At 36.8% G+C, this 22,250-nt stretch overlaps 1 protein-coding gene across 3 annotated transcripts in view; it reads left to right on the top strand.

Annotated features, from left to right (window-relative positions):
• The window catches only part of inpp4b (inositol polyphosphate-4-phosphatase type II B), a 145,327-nt gene that overhangs the window by 85,168 nt on the left and 37,909 nt on the right, over window positions 1-22,250 (top strand). For all 3 annotated transcript variants that reach the window (XM_062432310.1, XM_062432293.1, XM_062432301.1), the window contains 2 exons: window positions 2,229-2,359; window positions 19,412-19,516. In XM_062432310.1, the coding sequence (XP_062288294.1) occupies window positions 2,229-2,359; window positions 19,412-19,516 (236 nt within the window). The remainder of the gene's footprint in view (window positions 1-2,228; window positions 2,360-19,411; window positions 19,517-22,250) is intronic.

Raw genomic sequence — 22,250 nt, 5'->3', positions numbered from 1 at the left:
CCTCACTAGCTGGGAAATGTACCTCAAAGCTGTAATCTTGACACCACAAGAGCCCATATATCATTATCTTGTTCCATTAGCATGCATCAGTGAAAGAGAAGTTGTTGTTTTTTTTTCATCTTTAGTAATTTGTTTCCCCTTTTTACAAGCTGATGCTAGATTTCATTTTTTTTTATTTTTTGTATCTCTCTTTGTTTTCCTTCAAACAGGAGTTTTGAGTCACTCTCATTTACAAAAAAGCTAATCTCATCTCTAATACTATTGTACACAACATCTTCTGAATAAACATGTGTATTCATCATTGTTCTCTGTTTAAATCCCCATATAATTAAAAATGGTTTCTGGCACTAATGATATTCCAAAAGTGAAAACAATGCTTCCTTCAAACAACCTCAAATCATGCAAGCCTATGCTACTGCCCATGGTACTGTAAACCTCCTATGCTTATGGCAATTCTGAATTTACTTCATTTGGAACCCTCCGCCATAAGCATACCTCACTTACAACCACCTACAGAGTGTGTTGGCAGTCACCCAGCATGTGGCACCTCTCTGCCTAGAGGTTGTTTCCAGCTCCAGTTTTGTTTGAAACTAGAAAGAGGCTAAAGATGAATAAATATGTTTCATATGTGATCTGCCGTCTGTTTAGCCAGTTCTGCTGTTTTATTTAGGCTAGAATACGGCATACTCCCATTTTATTTGCAAATACTAGTTGTAAATATCCTGGGTTTGCATATGGTTCACTATGCTGCGATATGTATGTACTTTAAAGAGCGAGTTCTTCCATTCTTCTACACTTCTAGAGGTGTCTACACATACAGATCATTTTTATTTGATTTGCCCAGGTTTTGACATGCCCATCTCTGGGGGGGAAAAGTGAAATGTAAAATGCCACGTCTTTTCAGAAACAATTCTCTCTATTATCCTAATAATCCACAATAATTTGTTGTGGAAAATGTTCATTTTAACCACTTTCTATCAAAAAATAGTCCCTGTGAGAACTATTGAATGTTGAATTTGAGTGAACCATCCCTTAAAACACTGTGGGTTTATTCATTAACAGTCACAGTATCTATGACTTTGACTCGTATCTCACGTGATCCTCCTTCTCTCTCTGTCTCCGTCTGTCTCTGGCGTCATTTCTATTACACCCTGCTGTGTATTGAAATACTTCAAAGTAATCTAAAAATAACTTCCTTACCTGGAGGAAACCAGGAAATAGTCTGTAGAGGCTATGAGAGCCTAACGCTTTGTTGTAGTAGTTAAACTACAACAAAGAAATAACTACTATATTATGCATTCACACAATTATGCCTGGTCTTAACAATACATCTAACCAACAAGCATTTATACATGCAACCTTTCATTTTAAGATGCACTGTATACAAAATGTATTAGGTAAAATTATTGAAAATTGGCTTGTTATCATGAAACCAATGCATATGGTCATGTATTTGTTATCCTGAATACTACATTGAACCTCCTTCAACCTGTAATTTATATGATATCACTGCAATTTACTTTTCAATAGATGCTAGAGGGCTGGTTTTTGAATGATATCTGTCCATCTGATATTGCCTTTCAGATGCAAATGATCAACCAATGAAAGAGGCTATACATACACACACACACATGCATGCATGCGCACACTCATGCACTCAGGCCTGTATTATTTCCTGGATGGAGAAGATGGAGCTGAGATGATTTTGGCCTTAGGCTGCAGGCACAGCTAGATGAAAGACAGGCAACTGATCACTCCAGTGACACCAGTAAACACCAAATGAGTGTATTATATAAGTAATGGTAGAAGAATGGTAGGAGCAGGGTAGGAATTTGATAGGGCAGAGTGGATAAGTGGGCAACAGCTACTAGCCTGAGGTTTCAAAATGTGTTTATCTGGCTAAGCACACAGGGCTTCAGGACGTTACTGTTTGTGCGTGTGTGTCTGGTACAGTATGTGCAAGCTTGTGTCTGTGGTTTACCAGAATTGTTGATTTTTGTATACCCTTCGTGGAAAATTGACATAATTTGAAAGTACTTTGGAAAGCAGAGACATAACCCAGCTCTAGATGTCGGATTTCAGTATTACTCAATTAAATAAGATTCTCATGTGGCATCTAGCTAAATTTAAGAAATATTTTCCATGTAAGTTTGGATTTGTGGAATTTATTGATGATCTGTATATTATCTATGAAATAAAGGTCCTCATAGATCTGTGTTTATCTATAGGGTGCAGGATCTGAGGGAGCTGGGGGAGCTTTCTCCTCACTGGGACAACTTAAGAAAGGAGGTGATGACACGATATGGAGGAATCATCAGCTCGTACCAGGAGACTTTGGCTGAACTGGACAAGATTACTGGTATGACTGAACACACCTCCAAATGTTTCATTTCTACCTGTGCCCACATACGCATTCATGCACATCCACACAGAGGCGTTTTTTTACTCAAACTCTTACCAAAACAAATAGTACCGATGTTTGGAGTTTCCTTGCTTCCATAGTTTTCTTGAAAGTCTTTGTTCAGATATGATCGTCCATGTTTTATGTAAATCTTTTTTTTGCTGTTCTCATCCTTGGTTTTGCGGTTGTGGTTTGTCCTTGGATGTACAGAAAAATGTTTTGTCCCTCCACTGGATTAAAAAGGAACATTGTACATACTGTTGCACTGTAGAAGTGGAGTGCCTGGCTATATTTTGCAGATGGCACCACATATCTCATCAGTTGACCAACTCTTTTTCTTTCCAGAAGTAAAATTCAAATTTCTTTTTTGAATAAAAATTCAGCATCGCTAACAGTGAAATTATTCCCTAACTATGATGAGTCCTCCCTAAATAATGAGACACAAAGGGAGTGATTAAAGGAGTAAGAATGTAATGTCTCTAATCTGAACTATTATAATATAAAAGATCTGGCCCCATGTTGATCCGCTTTTAACCTCATCCAAACTCAAAACACTTCAGAGTCCCCAAACGTTCATAGGTTAAGTCTAGAAAGCCAGGACAACTCTGAGCTGACGGACAAATTCTGGGTGATTTGTGTTAATGGCAAGCATAGAGATAGGTTGTTTCATTTATCTACTTGCTTTCAAAGATTTCCCAATTCCAATAACCCCACCCAGATATGACAGGATTTTAATTCTAGGTGATTTTAATATTCACCTCTGCTACACCTCTAACAGTCTGCATTAAGTGCTGAATTTCTTATCCCTGATGGATTCTTTTAATTTATCTCTCACGGACTGGGCACACTCATGGTCAGGTCCATATTCTGCAGCATGTTTCATTGTATGGTCTTACATTATCTGACCTGACATATTCTGGTCCTCCTATTTCTATTCACTATTATATACATTTTAATTTGGTTTTACCTTTTTGTCCTTAGTATCAGTGGATGAGCATCTAACTAATTTCAGTATTATCTGCATCTTTGATGAAATTGCACCATCTTAAAACCAGGAAAACTAAACACATGTCCCAACTGTGGCTGAATGAAAACATTTGTGTTATAAAACAAAGATGTCATAAAGTAGCGCGTCAGTGGAAGGCATCAAAGCTCCCTGGCCACCATGAGGACATTAAGGCCCTGATGAAGCTTTTAAATGCTGAAGTTAAATATTCTTGATATGCCTACTTCTCCCATTTCATTGAATATAATCATTCTAATCTCAAGGTGTTTTCTTACATTGTAAGCTGTGCCACTGATACTGCCGCCATTCATGAAACCTGCAATGAGTTTTTAACTTTTTTCCTCAAAAGATGTCCTTCATTTGAGAGTATTAACTCTCACCTGTAGATCAGCCATCAGCCTAATACTTATTTTGATGTCTCAGTCTACAGTGTCCTTCTGATTTTTTAAAGACATTTTTAAAACAATTTGTCCTTTTACTCTGAACATTTTTTATTAGCTTCCTTTCTTCTTGTACTGTGCCCTGCTGTTTCAAAAATGCTTTTGTTCAACTCCTGGTAAAGAAATCTGGACTCAATTCAACTTCACCAATTTTAGGCCTACCTCTGAACTTCCTTCCTTAGCCAAAGTCCCAGAGAAGATTGTTTACTTTTAGCCTTAATCAATGAACTCTATGTTTGAATCTTTCCAATCAGAGTTTAGAGCTCAACACAGCACTGAAACCTCCCTTCGAATGACTGGCTTTTAGCTGCTTATGCTAAAGGTTGCTCCATTTTAATACTCCTAGATCTCAGTGTTTAGAGCAACGGGTGGGCATCAGTGGCACAGCCCTGGATGGTAAAAACACTCCATCTTTCTTTAATCATATAAGGTATCAATAATTCATCTGCAGCAACTTGCTCACCCAACTTGTTTAGCAATGTCTGTCATCCTGTTAATTTAAGTTAATGCAAGACTGGATTAGAGTGGTGAGTCGGGCACAGTCCCCTTCATGTACTGCAGCATCTGGGCCACACAAGGGACTTGTCAGGACCCATAATGACTAATGCCACATTATCCATTCCCCTTGCCCTCATCCTCCTGCCTCAGAGCGCAGGCAGACATCATCGCATTCCAGCTGCGGGAAGCAAAAAGCAAAAGAGACAAATATCTCATTATGGAGATGAGAGTAAATCAGAGCAAAATTAATCACAAGCCATAATGGTCATACGTCCATAGTGAGTTAAAATATGCATGGGAACAGATTATGCAGAGGGGAAGAAACAAATCCCGACTGATGAGTCAGTTTATGATCTTTAAGATGACACAACATCAGTTTCCATTTTTACCCAGACGATACCCAGGTTTGGCTCAGCTTTGACCTCAATAACTTCAATAATATTTTCTCACTTGTAAACTATCTCAAGAACATTCATAAATGGATAGCTCAAAATGTCCTTTAACTTCTTTTTCCTTTAAAAGATAAAGATACTTCTATTTGGCACCGACTCCTCCGATACTCAAATTAAACACATATTAGTTTCATACTCGCCTTACTACTCTGCACTGAAGAAACCTTAGTATGTTATTTGACAGCAATCTCACTTTGCACAGCCATATCAAATCTCTTGCAGTTTTTTTTTCAACTTAGAAAAACATCTAGAATTAAGCCATTTTTATCTACCAAAAACCTTTAAGAAGACATTCATGCTTTTATTTCATCACAGTTCGATTATTGCGGCTACCTTTTCTCCATCTGCAGCAAAAAGTCTCTCTCCTTAACCGAGTAAAGCAGAACCTACTGCTCACTCTTATATTATACTGAGATTGTGAATGGAGGTGTAGAACGATGAACCCTTTTAATACAAAATGCAGCCATCAGGACTTTAACAGGTATCAGAAAAGGAGAGCACATTATTACACCTTTCCTTTCAGCTTGGCATTGGCTAGCTACTAGTTTTAGATTCAATTTTAAAATCTTACTTATTACTTTTAAAGCCCAGAGCAGTTTGGCCACAAGCTCTATTTCTGACCTTTTAACCACCCATATGCCGTCACGAGCCCTGAGGTCCTCAAATGCTGCTCCTCTGGTGGTTTATAAATCCAGACTAATAAACAAAGGTGACATAGTTTTTGCCATCAGGGCCTCCAGACTTTAGAAGAACCTTCCAGAGGAGATTAGGAGGGCAAAGTTTATCTCTTCATTTAAGTCTCTTCTTAAAATGCAGTTTTATAGTTTAGCCTTCCTGTGATCCCTGTATTTTACTTTTCCCACACTCGTTACATTGTTTAATTTATTCTTATATTTTATTGCTGTGTTTATGTTTTCATGATTTATTTTATTAACTGTTTTATTGATGGTGCCATTGGTCTTATTGTCTTTACGATTAACACGTTCATGATTCCTGTTTGTTGTTTTCACCCTGTAAAGCACCTTGTAAATCTTGTTTTGGAAAGGTGCTGTAAAAATAAAGTTTATCATGATGATGATGATGATAATGATTATTATTGTTATTATTATTCTTATTATAACAATACGTTTCACCAGAGGCAGGTTTTCCTTTTCTGTGTTTTGTTAAAGTAAACGTTGTGCAGTGCACCTAAAAACTCATACAAATTTTTTTGTGCAAACATGGGTCTTGCATCTCATTTACAAATGTTCAGTGTTCTAGTTAGTATGCAAATATTTTGCACACTTTTTTGCAAATGTTTTCCATAATGGAATTAATCTACGTAATTAGCTCTAATGTGAACACAGAGAGTAATTGGGCTGTTTTTCATTTGCCAGTGACATTCAGCAAGGAGAAGTTGGACATGTGATTATGCCACTGTGATGATGAGGTGTTTAAAATATATTTAGAATGATGTAGATGCTGTATTTTTTGTGTGTTTAGTTTCATTACTCAAAAGCAGGATGAAAGCATACTGCATATGAACAGAGTATGTACTATACTGTATATATACGGTAGGTATTGTCCTTATACATGCACAAGTCTACTAAGACACAGACTCACATTATTGTGAAAACAGTAAATGTTATATATTTGTAAGTCATTATCTGCCTCTATCCTCAACCAAAATCACTAAATTATAACTAATGGATTACTAATTATACAAATGAAAAAAATAACAACTGACTGAAATAAACTGACCAATCAGTCCGGATTTGTTTCTTCCCCTCCGCATAATCTGTTCCCATGCATATTTTAACTTGCTATGGACGTATGACCATTATGGCTTTTGATTAATTTTACTCCGATTTATTCTTATCTCCATAATGAGATATTTGTCTCTGTTGCTTTTTGCTTCCCCCAGCTAATAAGAGATGATGTTAGCTAAGCCTGTGTGATGTCTGCCTGCACTCTGAGGGAGGAGGATGAGGGCAAGGGGAATGGATAATGTGGCATTGGTCATTATGGGTCCTGACAAGTCCCTTGTGTGGCCCAGATGCTGCAGTACATGAAGGGGCCTGAGCCCAACTCACCACTCTAATCCAGTCTTGCATTAACTTAAATTAACAAGATGACAGACATTGCTAAACAAGTTGGGTGGGCAAGTCACTGCAGATTAATTATTGATACCTTATATGATTAAAAAAAGATGGAGCATAGAGACAAAAAGAGAGAGTGAGGAGGTTAGAAATTGAAGCAGTGGGTGAGCAGAAACGGAGGATACCATGAGTAGATAATTACTAAAAATTAAACATGGTGACAAATAAGTGAACTGAGTGTCATCAGAAAAGAAAATAATGAAAAAAATCAGCAGGCATTATTGTTCCTTTTCAATTTTATGTAAACCCAAATTAATACTTTGAGAGAATATTATCAGTATTTCGTAAGAACTAAATGTGGTAAGGATGTTTTCATGTCATTATAATTAATATATTTTATGTAAATCTGTAGATCTTTCAGCCACTAAACAAAATTCAATTGATTAATAAAATGTTCCCCTATTGTAGGGTTATGATTTTCTGCATTTCTATGCCTCCATGCCAGTGACAACCGTGGCCAGAGGCAGTATGTTTTCAGGTTGTCTGTCCCACTCTTGTGAGCGCGATATCTCAGGAATGCTTTAGAGGAAATGTCTTCAAATTTGGCACAAACATCCACTTGGACTCAAGGATGAACTGACAAGATTTTGTTGGTCAGAGGTCAAGATCACTGTGACCCCACAAAACATGTTTTCGGCCAAAATATTTCATACAGTAATTATGACAAAGAGACACAAATGTCTAATAGGATAAAATGATGAAGTAATTATACCTGGCCCTAATTCACTGACATAACTCAGGAACAGAAGGTTGTGATCATATTTCACATTTGGTCAGATACTGAATGGTGACACTAGTCTTGGGTACTCACCTTGAATCTGTGGTGATTATAAAGATCTTCTGTGCTGCTGGGTTGAAGATAAGTGTTAAGCTTTCACGTTTTACAATTTGTAGCTTCTTTGCAGCAATGTCCATATCTGAAGTAATGTCTACTGTCATGATTACAACTTTGTGTTTTATCAGAATCAGCTTTATTGACCAAGTATTTGAACACGTACAGGGAAAATACACTTAATACCTGTTATTAAATTCAAAATCTTCACTACAAAAATTATGAGTCTGGACAGATGTAGATGTAAGTTGCAATTTGACTGGTTGCAAGAGGCATACAATTGCAAGGCAGTATTTTTAGTTTATTATGTTGTGAAAATAGCTGATTCACTGGTTTGTACATGTCTCTGTGGATTGCTGTCCTTAAATAGGATTATTTGTGCATTTATATTAATTAGAAGCTGACTCTAATGTTTGTAGAATTTAAGGTCAATCCAGAGTCAGAAGGATTTTCATGTGCAAAAAAAGAATCTGTCTGTGCACATTTCATGGGTCAGATGTAGGATGTTCTTAATTTTTCTCTTATTTAATTTATTTGTAAGAGTGAAAATAAAATCAGGAAGTTGGAGATAAACTCAATTAGGAAGGGGAGGAAGAGAAGCAGTCCTCTGGGAGCTTGATACAGAGTCCTCATGTTCAGGTTCAGCCCCCATGCCAATTCCATTTTATCAATTTTTAATGATGAGCTGACCTCAGTGACACTTTCAATGCTCTAATAACTGTATTCCTCTCATAAAAGAATCATCCTTTCCTCTATTGTTTACCAGCCAGTGAATTAAAGGCACGGACATAATCCCTGTAGTGGAGTATTTATTGGACCTCCAATATTGCCAGAACAACTCTGCACTAAACAGTTAGTCATTCTTTAACTCCATTTATGAGATAGCTACAGTTCAATCAGGAGAGACATAGTGAATGAAGTAAAGATAATTGTTTGTTATAACAGATGATGTAGTGGTAATTAAGTCTTGGTCAAGAAAGTCTTTGGCACTTATCCTCTACAGGGAGATTTTTAATCAAGAGGCATCAGCCGTGAGCGGCAGCACAATAAATCCCCCCATGGAGTCCAGACACTGGTAGCAGTGGTGGCTGATGACTTCTGCTTAGACTGATAAGGCTGATGAGGCTGATGAAGTGATGAAACTGATGAATTTGCAAAGACTAGGCGGTGATGGGGAGGTGGAGGGGAGTACATAACATCAGCTTGAATGCACTAAGGGGTAGAGAGAGAAACATATTCAAAAAGACACTAGCAAGATGATAGGCTAACAAGGGGAGGTGTGTTATTGTGCTATTGGATAGATGTGAACAACCGATAACTAAATTGACAGCCCCAGACAATGACAGCAAGGGAAATTATGAATGAGCATGCATGAGCAATGTGAATGACAGGATAAAATAAAAAAACACAACCACAGGCCTGTGCATGCAAAAGATAGTCTTCTTGACTGAACTTTCACTAAAGCTCCATCTTAAGGCCCAGAGCTACGTATTGTAGATTAAAGCAGTGTCATGTATCCGTGTGGCTGGCAGTAAAGTTAGTTATTGTACAGACTACAAGATACGATAGCTCATATCTTACTTTCTCTCCGTAATATCTATATTAGAACAGTGATCTCTGCAGTCTGTTGCCCCCAGGTAAAGACGTTCAGCTGTGGTGTGCAGAAACATTCGCTAGTTTGCAGGTTACTAACATGAAAAGTAATAATGAAGAAAACCCCTTAAAAAATAATGAATTAGATAACATAAAAAAGAAAGACTTCTCTAGTCCACACTTCTGTGATTCCACTGCTCACACAGCATGTCTCCAATCCGCCTCTATGTCTACTACATATCTAACTGTGGATTGATTAAAACAGCCTGCTGTGCTCTCAGCCCCACAGGAACATGAAGATGAAACCATTTACATGCTTAAACAGACCTACACTGATCTGACAGACCTAACTTACAAGCCACTGTGGTTCCAGTGCAGGTTGCTGTAGTTTGTAATCTTGTTTTTTTTTCTTTTCAGCTTGTCCTCAGGCACCCTGACACAAGTTTCTAAAAGCATAGGAAAATTGGTTGATTGCTTTCTGAAGGAATCAAAAGACTAAAGAAAAGTGGCTCAGGGCAAAGAAATGACAAGAAAGATTAAAAGAAGAGATAGTGGCCAGATGTTGGTCAGTGCTGGCATCTAGCCCACCTGTCACATAGCCAGCCCACCTGGGCAAACAGATGGGGATTTGATATGACTAATTCATCTAACCTACAACGGTCACCAGCTCGATTAGCCTGGTCCCCAGAGCTGTACAGTCGCCAGTGTGAGCCCACTGAGCAGGGGTGACAGCTTAGCCATTGACTTGAATGTTAACCTTTGGAAACAGCTCCTCCTAGTACAGAGATGTTTTGAGCTATTAGTTTAATTGTAACAGGGTGAATACAATTTGGGATCAATGATTTTCCAGTAAATAATTATATCCCTAGTCTTACAATGTGTGCATGTCTTGGCTTTGAGAGTAATCTAGAAGCAGAAAGACATCCTTGGTATTTTTTTAACTATATGTATAAATGTTTCTCTGGCATGTAATGGTGGAACTTTTCTTGACTGCACATTTCTGAATTTGGAGCTTAAAAGCTGGCTTTCACTATATTTAGCACTCAGATTGTATAGTCAGTGGTTAGAAGTGGCATCTGTTTATATGCGCACTTTGATAATAGCAGCAAATCTGTTACTACCGTAGCAAGAAGACATAACTGATTTTCAGTGCTTGGAAACAATAAGCCACATCGTTGTCACTTCCAGCTTAGTCATAAGTGTTTTTGAGGTAACACATTTCAGCTTGATTGGGTTAGCGATTTCAGCATTATATACAGTAATGCTGTGCAGTGGATTTGTTTTCATGTTTGGCCAACCTGTGAAGTGATGTTAAAAATCTGTGGCAGGTAACAGGTTTTCTCATCTACATTTTGTATGAACATAGACTTTCTGTCATACGGAGGCTATGATTGGTGCATACAGGTCTGTTGCCTCAAGACTAATTAATCAACCAGATGGAAAAGAGTGCAGCTCGCTTTAGTTCTTCTCAACACAAAGCAGAGTTATGGCACATGTCAGACAGAAGAGCTCTGAAGTGTGAACACTTAAAAGTCTACTCTTTTTTGTCATAATGCTGTAATGAACATATAATATGAGCTACAGAACAAGTAACTCACTCTGCTACACCTAACCATACTGCACCACTTCTCACATACAGGTCGCAGTGTTTTTTTCCCCTGGTAGGCATTTCCTGGGGGAAAAAACCCACTTCCTCCTGTTCAAAGGAATTTGATGATGTGTTTCCCAGATCAGCAAAAGCAGGTTGTCTGGGGACAAAAAAACAAAGATGGGGGGAAATATAAATATAGACCACAGTCTTTGTTGGCAGATGACTAAAGACTATTGCCAACAGTTATTTCAACTTTATTGACAGACAATTCAAGTAAAAGACGTCATAGCACTGAAATGGTGTATCAATGTTATGTAATTGCTGCAATCAAGAACTGCCAAATATCACGTTTTATCAAAAACTAAGCATTGTCAAAACAAACTAATCTTGTAGATTTCTATTGTGGTGTTATAACAACAGTGGGAAAAAAGCATTAAACTATAACATTAACAAAGCACCACAGAATCAAAAAGCTTTAGCAATGCTTTACCAGCAGGTCAAACATGTTTGATAGGCCTAATATGTAAGTTAGTTATCAAAATACTTCATTTATAATGAAAATGAACAGATGCAACTCCTCCAGCACACCTATTTGCATAGCAACACACTTCTATGAAACTCATGTACAGTAGTTATTTCATTACAATTCAGCTTACATCATTACATTCATTCCTGCATCAGTATGTTCCCCACGTACACAACATCCCTCTCCTCTATGACCAAATAACTTGTGAGATCCAAGTTGAAAAACATTCACTGAACTTCCACCAGAGTAGCTTTTATTTGTTTTAACTAATAATTTGAGCTTCATGCATTAGAAAAGGAAATTCAAAGTCCTGTGTTTCAAAAGAGAATTTAATTAAAAGTTTAATGCCAAAGTCGATTATGAAAGTTTGTGATATGAGATTTTTTTGTTTGTCTTTTTGGTCTTCTGTACCTGTTCAGACTACCTTCATTTTAAGGGAATTACCTCTTCTGGCAAACATCACAAATTGCTTCTGTTGCTTGATTGTTATTGAAAGCTTAGTCTCATCTCAAAGAGGCTCATCAACGCTATTTACATATTTGAGATTTGAGCAGCCAAGATGGAGAGTCAGATTGTGATTTTGAGCTTAACTGTAAGCCACAAAGAGTATCGTTTGGCAGGATTTGTTAATTAGGCTTTTTTTCTTTTTCTCTTTTTTTGGTCATTCAGCTTTTTGTTTCAATGTTGGATTACTAAAACTTCATATGAAAAACTTGGCAAACAAACACTTAAATATAAACAATACAACAATGTTGAATAAAGATACATAAAAGAACATCTATATCAGCACATTACATAACAAAGCCCATCAATTGATACTAAATACTGTATCCCCTTACTTAAGATGCCCTTATATGTTATAGGCACCTATATCTATTGTTTATAAAATTCAAAACATGATCCCAGACCTGGTAAAAATGTTCCTTTATTATTCAAGCTAACTATCATCAATTCAAAGGAAGCATTATCAGTCATCAGCTTCTGGTCAGGAGTGACTCTTCTAGCTGTGAAGAACAAGTCTAGCTGCTGTGACGAAAGCTGTCAGTCATAAATCATTTTCTGCTTTAGACATTCCTGGTGGTAACTCTGATCTACAGTATCTCCCGTTAGACAAAGTTGAGATGCTGGTAAGGATTTTTCAATCCATTCACCCAATTTTCCAATAACGTCTTTCCAGAAAAGAAAAACCAAAGAACATTTCCACAATGACTGTATGAAGGTACCTTCCTCTACGTTAGCTTTCCAACACAAGTTGTTCTGTATCAAGCCCATTTTATGCCTTATATTTTCTCACACTCAACATCATGTTGTTAACTAATGGTAAGAAAATCTATTTTTGACATTTGTGAATCAGTACAGATTTATCCACGTCAGCATTGTGATGCATCTGAGAATCAAATTTTTCCCCATACATTTTTTTTTTAAATTCCTATTCAATATTTATTCATTATGTTCATGTCAGCACTGAGTCTTTTCCCAAAATACTTCATCCATAATGGTATCCATTTGAATTGGACCTTTTGCTGTATGACACATATTGGACACTAGCATAACCTCAGATTTATGCCAGTTAATATTGTTGCAAGATATCTGTGAGAACTTTTCAGTTGTGTCAAGAAGAATAGGGGCTGATACATTGGGTCTGAGAATAACCAAAGAATGTTATCTGCATACAAAAATAACTGATGCTCTCAGCCCCTGCCTTCTCTCCTTTAATTCCTACTTATGCCTTTACAGGTATTGCAAGAGATTGTTACAGTGAACAATGAATGAACAATAAAGGTGAATGCAGATCTCCGTGTTTTGATACCCTTGACACCTGTAAAAAGGGGCATTTGTCAGTTGATGAAGACTAATGCTCTCGGCTCTATATAGATCAGGGGTAGCCAACATGGTGCCTGCAAGCGCCTGTACACTCACAGGGAGCCAATCAGTTCTATAAGTAGCATGCGTCATTGATAGAGTTTGTTGTAAAAATAGCCTTAATTGTCTTTTTTTAAATAACACTTGCATGAATGTAGAAAAACTACTTCAACATTGCTCATAACATTTTAAAAGCATCAATTTATTTTTATTCTTTTTTCCTATAATCCTAACACTACTGGCCCTGAAGACAACCAAGGGGGTTGATATCTGCGATGTAGAGAAAGGATATTTCATGTAGAAAAAGGTACCGTTGGAAAAGCTGGTGTCTGTGACAGCAGATGGTACCCCCCGCAATGACTGTCAAACAGGTTTTGTCGCACAATGCAAAGGTGACCCATATTTCCTCAAATTTCTACATTACCACTGCATCATTCACCAGCAGATGATATGTGCAAAAGTGATTGGCTTTGATCATACAGCGACTCTGGTTGTGAAGATCATAAAAAACATCCAATCCAAAGCTAAACAACACATATCATTCAAGGTTCTGTTAGAGGAGCTGTCAGCTTAATATGGTGACCTGTTACTATACATTAAAATCCAGTGGTTCAGCAGGGGAAGGTTTTTCAGGCGTGAAAAATGGGTGAAATCAAAGAGTTTATGGAATCCAGAGGGGAGTATGCCTCACTGCTTCAGAACACTGAGGGGAAGCCATTCTTCGACCTTGTATTTCTAACAGACTTCACTGAGAAACTGAACAATTTGAACTTAGAACAGCAAGGCAAAGGTATGACTGTCTCTGACATGATCAGTGCTGTTATCACATTTGAAGCCGAGATTAACATTTTCTCTTTGCATTTAAAGAGAAAGAAATTGCTGCACTCTCCCTCTGTGCGGTCAGTGCTGAATGACAATGCTTCTGCATCTGGAGCCTTGGACAGAGCTGCAGAAAAGTGCTCTCAACTCTTAATTGGACTTGGGCAAGAGTTTGAAGACAGGTTCTGTGACTTTGATAAGCTGGAGCCATATGTGTCATTCACAAATCGTTTCATGCAAGTGGACATGACATGCATTGCTGAGCAATTAAGGGCAGCATTCAGCTTGGATGTTGGTGAGGTAGAAATTGAAATTCTCTCATTGCAAAGTGACCTTTACCTCAAAGCCACCAGGGCTTACCAAACTTTTGGTGTCTTGTGGATCAAGAAATGTACAAAGGTTGAACACACAGCAACTATGAAAGTTGTCTGTCTTTTTGATTTAACCTATCTGCGTGAGTCAGCCTTTTTGAACTTCATTAAGAACTAACACAGAACACACCATACAGATGCACATAAAGAAGACTCAATCAGAGTTGCAGTGTTAAGTTATACCCCTGATTACAGTACACTTCCTATACTAAAAGACCTTTACAGACTAATCAGGTTTGCAAATGTTTTCTTTTGAAACTTAAAAAAGGAGTATAGTAACTCTGTAAACCCCAATATTATTGCACAAAATTGTGACAAAAGTGACATTATATTACTAAAATATTAATAATAACTAGAAAATTCCAGGGAAATTTTGAGTGCCACGGGGCTGCTGCCGGAACGAGTACAAGATTTATTTCCAGTGTTCAAAAGTCACCCTGATCATATTCTGGTTTCAAGTATTAAGTACATCTTACTAGTCAGTATCAAGTGTAATCCCTGAAATATTAAGTAAATGTTCATCATATTTAAGCATAAATAATATTTATTTAAACTAATTAATTAAAGTCTACTTCATTTTTTCAAAGACAGGAACATCACTGTTATGAAATTATTAAGTAAATCTTATCATTAAGAGAGTAGATTTTATTATACTTTTTTATGACTGGAAATCTGCTTGGAAATTGACTGGAAATAAATCATGTACTCATCCCGGTTCAAAAGTCACCCTGATCATATTCTGGTTTCGAGTATTAAGTACATCTTACTAGTCAGTATCAAGTGTAATGTACTTTATTCTCAACTTAACATACCTGAAAATATTAAGTAAATGTCAATCATATTTAAGCATAAATAATATTTATTTAAACTAATTAAAGTCCCTGTAAAGTAAGAATAAATATGTGTTCTGAGTTTGACATACCACAGAAAAGTGTGTTGTTAACCACCCTGCCAAATTTGAATGATTAAAAAAATCGCTAAATATGTGAAATTAGGCTTCAAAGTTGTGTAAAATTCAGCCTCTATCTCTGCTCCCAATCGCTGTGGGCGTGCCCGCCAAGTTCGCTGAAGCCCCGCCCCCTACCGAGTATCACCTTTCAATCAAAGTCACCACCTCTACCTTAAACATGGACGCTATTGCTGAGAGCTTTCGGCCGCTAGCGTGGCCAAGCTAGCTCGGTTAACTGGCAAAACAGACAGACAGGAATTAGCCAATCATAAAAAAGTAGGTCAGTTTCTGCCCAGCAACAGGCTGCAAAGGACAGCAAAGGCTCTACGGTTGCTACGGCGATTTGAGAATCTGCTTGGAAAAAATTCTCAAAACGCCCCAGAATTTGGCTTCTGACAAGGTGAAAACACCGTGAGAGACACAGAAGTCAACAGTGTTAATTTTATTCAGATATTCCTTAAAATGAGTGCGTAAGCTCAGTGCAAATACAGAGTGAGATTCTTTTGGAAAAAAAAGACGATTACATTAGGGTCAATGGGGAGCGAGACAGGTATTGCCGCCGGTCTCGTCCCCCCGTTTAAATTTTGTGCAGACCCCGCCTGTCAAAGTCACATTGTATGAATCCCAACACCTATGTCTACATTTGACAAAAAATAGTTTGTCTCCTTTTCACGGTTTGGCCGTGAGCTCGAGTTTAAAATAAAAATTAAGGTTATTTTTTTACTGCTTCTCGCACTCAAGCTAACTGACGCTTCCACTCTAACTTAGACTGAAGAAAAAGTGATTTCCACTCCTCGTTTGACTGCTCATAGTTTGAAAAGTTTACATGTTATGTAAAAAACTGTTTGGTGTTTTGGAGAGAACACAAGTTTTCCTCCATTTTAAAGTTTGAATCACATTTCTACGTGCAGGTATAAGAGAGCTAGGTGACTCCGAAAAAAGGTGAAATTTTGTGGTTTTAAAAAAAAATTCCCATTCATTTTCAATGGAGAATTTTCCCGGTATTTTGGGAATAACTTTGGGAAAATTGGAATTTGAACATTCCAAATAATAGCACCCCTCTCCCGATCGAGCCGCACGTTTTGATGTATATATTGTTGGGGTTTTCTCAAAGCTGCGGGAGGAGTTACGTGCCGAAATTTGGCGGAAGAATAATAAGTATGGTGAAGAATAATAGATGCCTCGGAGCTTAGCACCCGTGGCACTAATGATTGTGAGGAATCACTAACAGTAATCAGTGAACAAAGACAGGCAATGTCCTAATATATGTCCTATATAATATATATATATATATATATATATATATATATATATATATATATATATATATATATATATATATATATATATATATATATATATATATATATATATATATATATATGTATATATATATATATATATATATATATATATATATATATATATATATATATATATATATATATATATATATATATATATATATATATATATATATATATATATATATATATATATATAATATGTCCTATTAAATGCATAATATTCAGCATGTAAAGGTAAACCGAGCAAATTTATATTATATAAAGATTACATCAAACAAGAAACCCTCCATATTTCTCTCTATCCTTCAAGTAGCTCAGTCTCAAAAAGGTTGGTGACCCCTGGTATAGATCATTTTAACCTAGTTGATAAATCCCGACCCAAAACCAAAAAGCTTATAAGACATTTATTAAAAAACACTCCACTCCACCCTATTAAATGCTTTCACCGTGTCAGAGGAAGAGGCTGCTACTGGGGTATTTTCACGACAGCTCATCCATATAAGATGGAGCAACCGTCTGAGGATGTCAGAGGATGACCTCCCCTTTACAAACCCTACCTGGTTTTCATGAATAATTTCTGGTAAAATATTCTCAAGCCTCATTGCTAGGACTTTAATAATCACTTTACAATCCACACTGACTAAACTGACAGGCCAAAAACTACCTAGATCAATGATATTAGTGCCTTTTTGAGGATCAAGGATATTAGCGCTTCATTAAATGTATTTGGAAGCTGCCCTTGTGAAAATGACTCTGAATAAACTCCAGCATATAAATGTGTTTTTTAGAAAACTCCACTAGGAAGCCATCTAATCCTGGAGAATTTCAGGGTTTCTTGCACCGAAAAGCTGCTCTAACTTCTGATTCCATAATGGGGGCATCCAACTCCTCCACTTGATGTGAAGACATCTTGCCATGTTTGATTTTTAGGAAAAAAAATCCATTTAGCTTGTCAGGTCGGGTCTAAATGTCTCTGAAGCATATAGTCTTGAAAAAAAGTTTTTAAACGCCCAATCGATATCCTTTATATCAGTGACGACCTCTCCCTTTTCATTTTTAATAGCCATAGACATAGCCAGGCTCTTTTTGTTTGAGCTGTCCAGCCAATAGTTTCAGATTTTTCCCCATTTCATAAAAATGTGTTTTCAATCTAAACAGAGCATATTAAGCCTTATTGTTACAAATCTCATTTGAATCAAATTTCAAAGGTCACACTTGTATAAATAATGAGTCACTTCAAATACTTGTCAATTGATTTTCTTTTGCTTTAACTTACATCTCAATTTTAATCTTTCAATTTATCAGTGCCTTCTTTTTTCTTTTTTACTAGACTATGCTATAATCTTACCCCTGTTGTTGTCTCAGTAGATCTCTGAGACAACAATTGGTCTTGAAATAGAGATGTATTGAGTCACCAACTATTTCTTGTAAATGTCTCTTTTTGCTGCTAGACAGAAGTTGAACGTGCAGAGGTTCCACTGTTGCATGACATGTGAGAGCATAACACCAATTTTGCATTCAACAATAGAATCAATCATACTTTTAGAACCAGAGTACGATTTAACTGGACTAAAAAGTGCAGGTGTGAAAACCCCCTTTTAAAGAGTCGCTTGAAACTCTGTCAGTGTATATATAGTGATAGCTGGTGTGCTAGCTTCCATTGTTGAGGATGCTAGTGTGCCATATTTGCATAGCTGGGTGATTTTTCGGGAGTAGTTTTGAACATTTTGAACAAAGTGGAGGCTGGAAAGGTATGAAATCCTGTGCTTAAAGGATGACACTTCACATCAATGGATGTTATAAGCAGTTGATTGTAAGATCTACATTTGAGGCGCATGTTGTTGTTGTTCCGTTGATATTTCCCTATCTGTTACACAGTAGGCTATGTAGATGTGAGTTAAATTATGTTGTAGGCTATGGTCACTTAAAAGTGGAATGGCTTGGAGGCTTTACATGGTTAGAAACATAACACTGTGTTAGACAAACAATAATTTGTGACTTTCTTTTTTAAATATTGCTTTTGTAATGTGTGTTATTTGATGTTACAATTAAGCTTTCTTTTGGAACATGATTGGGTGCTTTGAAATTTAGACTGTACAGTACTTTGTTTTGGAATATCCTGAAGGCATACTCATTAACTGACCATTCACTGGAGATTAATGAATATAATAATGCAGTTTTATGCTTTCTTTGCCACCGTTTTAATTTGAATACTGTGAAAATGAAGTTGTGAAAAACTCCACACATGTAAAAATTGTAATTGGATCTGCACTGGAGCAATTTCTACAACCTCTATCTTAAATCAACTTTAATTTGGGGCTATGCATTCCCTTTTGCCAATCAGTTGTTCATTAGATGTCAATTCATTCAGTAGCACAAGGGCTTTCTTTTCATTAGAAAATCAAAGACAATATTTGAACATCAATCTAATTCATTATCTAACATTTAGTAATATCTTTTCTCTTTTCTTTCCTCCTCTACATAAACACTTAAGTATATCAACAAGGTAATACAGAGAAAAGCAATATAAAGAAGTCATGTTGAAGAGAATACAGCGTTGTCATAGCAGTTATGTTTTATGCCAATGTGACAAAAACCTAAGTCTCCGTTTCTCTATTTCTTCAGGTCGTTCATTCAAGCCAAGCTGCTGCAAAGCCCAGAAATCACTGGAGTTCATCCCGATAAACCTGCACACCCAGAGGATGAGGGTGACGTGTCCCAGAAAAACAGGTATTACACTACAATCTAAGACTGGTCTTAGACTTATTATTACACTTGAAACTGTTTCCAGACCTATTCAAAAGCAAGTTTGTTAAGTAGAGAACAGCTATGTTTGACCTGAGTCCATTTGTAATGTAAAGTGCAACTTCTGAATAAAAAGAGCAGGCTCTGTAGGCAGTTTCATATGATTTATATAAGCTGAAGCTGCTACAGTTTTCACCTGCTGTTGTCTTTCTATGCCTCACTCCTCCATCTGTCAGAGATGCTCAGAGGGCTCAGACAGTGTGGTTCTAGGTCATCACCAAGGCTGAAAGGTGAGAATTAACTTGGCCTGTGAAAGATAGATAAATCGCTAATTAGGCCCTTTGCGTTTTTTTGGTAGGAAAAAACTAGGCTGTCACCTTCACCACTGCTGTTTAGCTGGCAAGGCCTGTTATTGCCCTGGAACTGTCTCTGTGTATTAAGGTGACTAACTGCTGCTTCGCTATCTAGAGTGGGCTCCCTTTCAACTAGACACTCGATGATTGAAGGGAAGTTGAAGACAGACATAAACTGTAGTTCTTTCACTGAAGATATCAGGAATGACAAATAAAATGAGTAAAATCAAGACATCATACAACCCTGCCACTGTCTTGTTCTGTCACAGCAGAAAAAAAGAGGGAAATCAAGATAGACCAAGCCTTAGTGGTATTTGTCAGCTGATTGATAGACACTGTAATAATTACCCTCTGTGGGCCCAATTCACACCTTGACTTAGTTCCAGACTGCGGTGCTTCAACCGAGTGTGTAAACTCCATTTACAATTGGCCCTAGAGTACCTGGAGTTAAACACTCTCAGCTTCATGATATTAATCAAGAAATCTAGAGAATATTAAAAATATTAAATTCCAAAAAGCATTTAAATAGCTCAGCCACAAAAGCTAAAGTTATGATTTTATATATAAATATATCAACCTCCACCCACTTACAGTTTCATTGAAAATGCTTTGATGCATAAACGTTTTATCCTCTCCCCTTATTCCTTTATTATTATTTTAAACTATCTTCTCACAGAATCAGTCAGCTATGGTATCATCAAAAGATACATCATCACCAGATACATGCTGTATGTAGAAAGTCATTCAACATGAGGTTTAACATGAGCCATTCATCATCCTTAGCAATCATCCATAGCATATATACATATAGATATAGTATATATTATGTATTATGGTACAATAGTCATCTATCAAAAGAGAGCTCCTCTAATTGATGGCTGCTTAGCCCGGCATGATGAATGACAGTTTTACAGAGTGTAAGATCCATAGACTGTCAATACCCACAGTTTTATTCATGAACTAAATGTCTATACTATATATATATACACAGACATCTATCCATACCATCTTTTATTTATCAGTGTATCCAATTTCAAACACATTTTTAAAGATTTTTTTAATCATATAAAATACTTAATCGCATTGGATTTTTAACTGCATAACTGTGTACCATCTTCTTAATCACATTTAAATTAATGCTTCATGCTATTTAACATCTTTGTTGCATGTCGCATACCGTGTGCTCTCTCTCTCTCTCTTTCGCTCTCTCTCTACTGACGTCTCCTAACTGTATCTATATCTGTAAAAAGAAATCTTAAAAAACACAAACAAATGAAAGGCACTATTGGTCTCATGCAACTTGAATCCAAACAACTTATCTAAGGCTGACTAAGTGTTGTTGATATGAGCTCTACCAATGGTCATGGCAACTCTGGCACTTCATCATTATGTAAAACACAATACAAAGGTTCAGGCTATCTGCTTTGATCCCATCACTTCTGTTCAGGAGACATTACCAATCAGGAGGAGTCAAGTTTGCAGTTAAATAGACAGGATCCCTCACTGGCTTCCCACCACAAACACTGCCAGTCTTGTTTTTTGGGAAAAGCTGGAGGTAACACTACTGAGGATTTAACATTTGGAGTCTCTTGCATATGTTTTGTCACTGCACCTTCTGCACGACCCAACAGCTTTGCTTATTTAATGGCAACATTTTGTTTTAAACATTATATTCTCATTCTCACAATGTCTCTTGTGTAATCTGCTTGTGAAAAAGCTGGCTAATATTATTTTAGTGTTAACTGAGCATATCAGTTGCCACCTGACAGAGACTGGTTCATGTGGGTGCTGCTAAAACCGAATTAGTTTATACAGTGCGTCTTCTGTTCACATCGGAAGGCAAAAGTGTGTATGGATGTGTCAAAGGTGGCAAGAAAAGCATTCCCTCATAGAGCTTCAGGAAAAAAAACTGCGCCCCTAAGCAGGTCTGATGAGGACACCAGCACCTATAGGCAAAAATCCCAAAGTCTCCACCCACACAAAACAGCAGAAGGTTGTAACAAAGTTCCTATTTAGTTTGAATATAAAGATACTTTACTGCATTAACCTTGCAATTTTCTTGTTTGATAGTGAATTAGAATAATAATTACTATTATAAAATTAATAGCAATCAGTAAGGCACAGGAAGTCTCAGCTTCCAACAATAGTCAATTGCTATATTGTTCTATTTGATTTCATGAAATTATGCATTCCTTGAGTTAAGCTATTCAATGCAATCTACAATGCTAAACAATTCATTTTCATTTTGTGTATTGATCATTTGGTTAGAAAAGAAAAACTGAAAAAAATAAAAACTTTGAGACTACAACAATATTAATTGTTTTACTGAGAATGGTTGTCTTCAGTCTCCAAAATGACAAATAAAA

Source organism: Scomber scombrus, chromosome 2, assembly GCF_963691925.1.
Source record: "Scomber scombrus chromosome 2, fScoSco1.1, whole genome shotgun sequence".
Lineage (NCBI taxonomy): Eukaryota > Metazoa > Chordata > Actinopteri > Scombriformes > Scombridae > Scomber > Scomber scombrus.
This window is presented reverse-complemented; position numbering and strand designations above follow the sequence as displayed.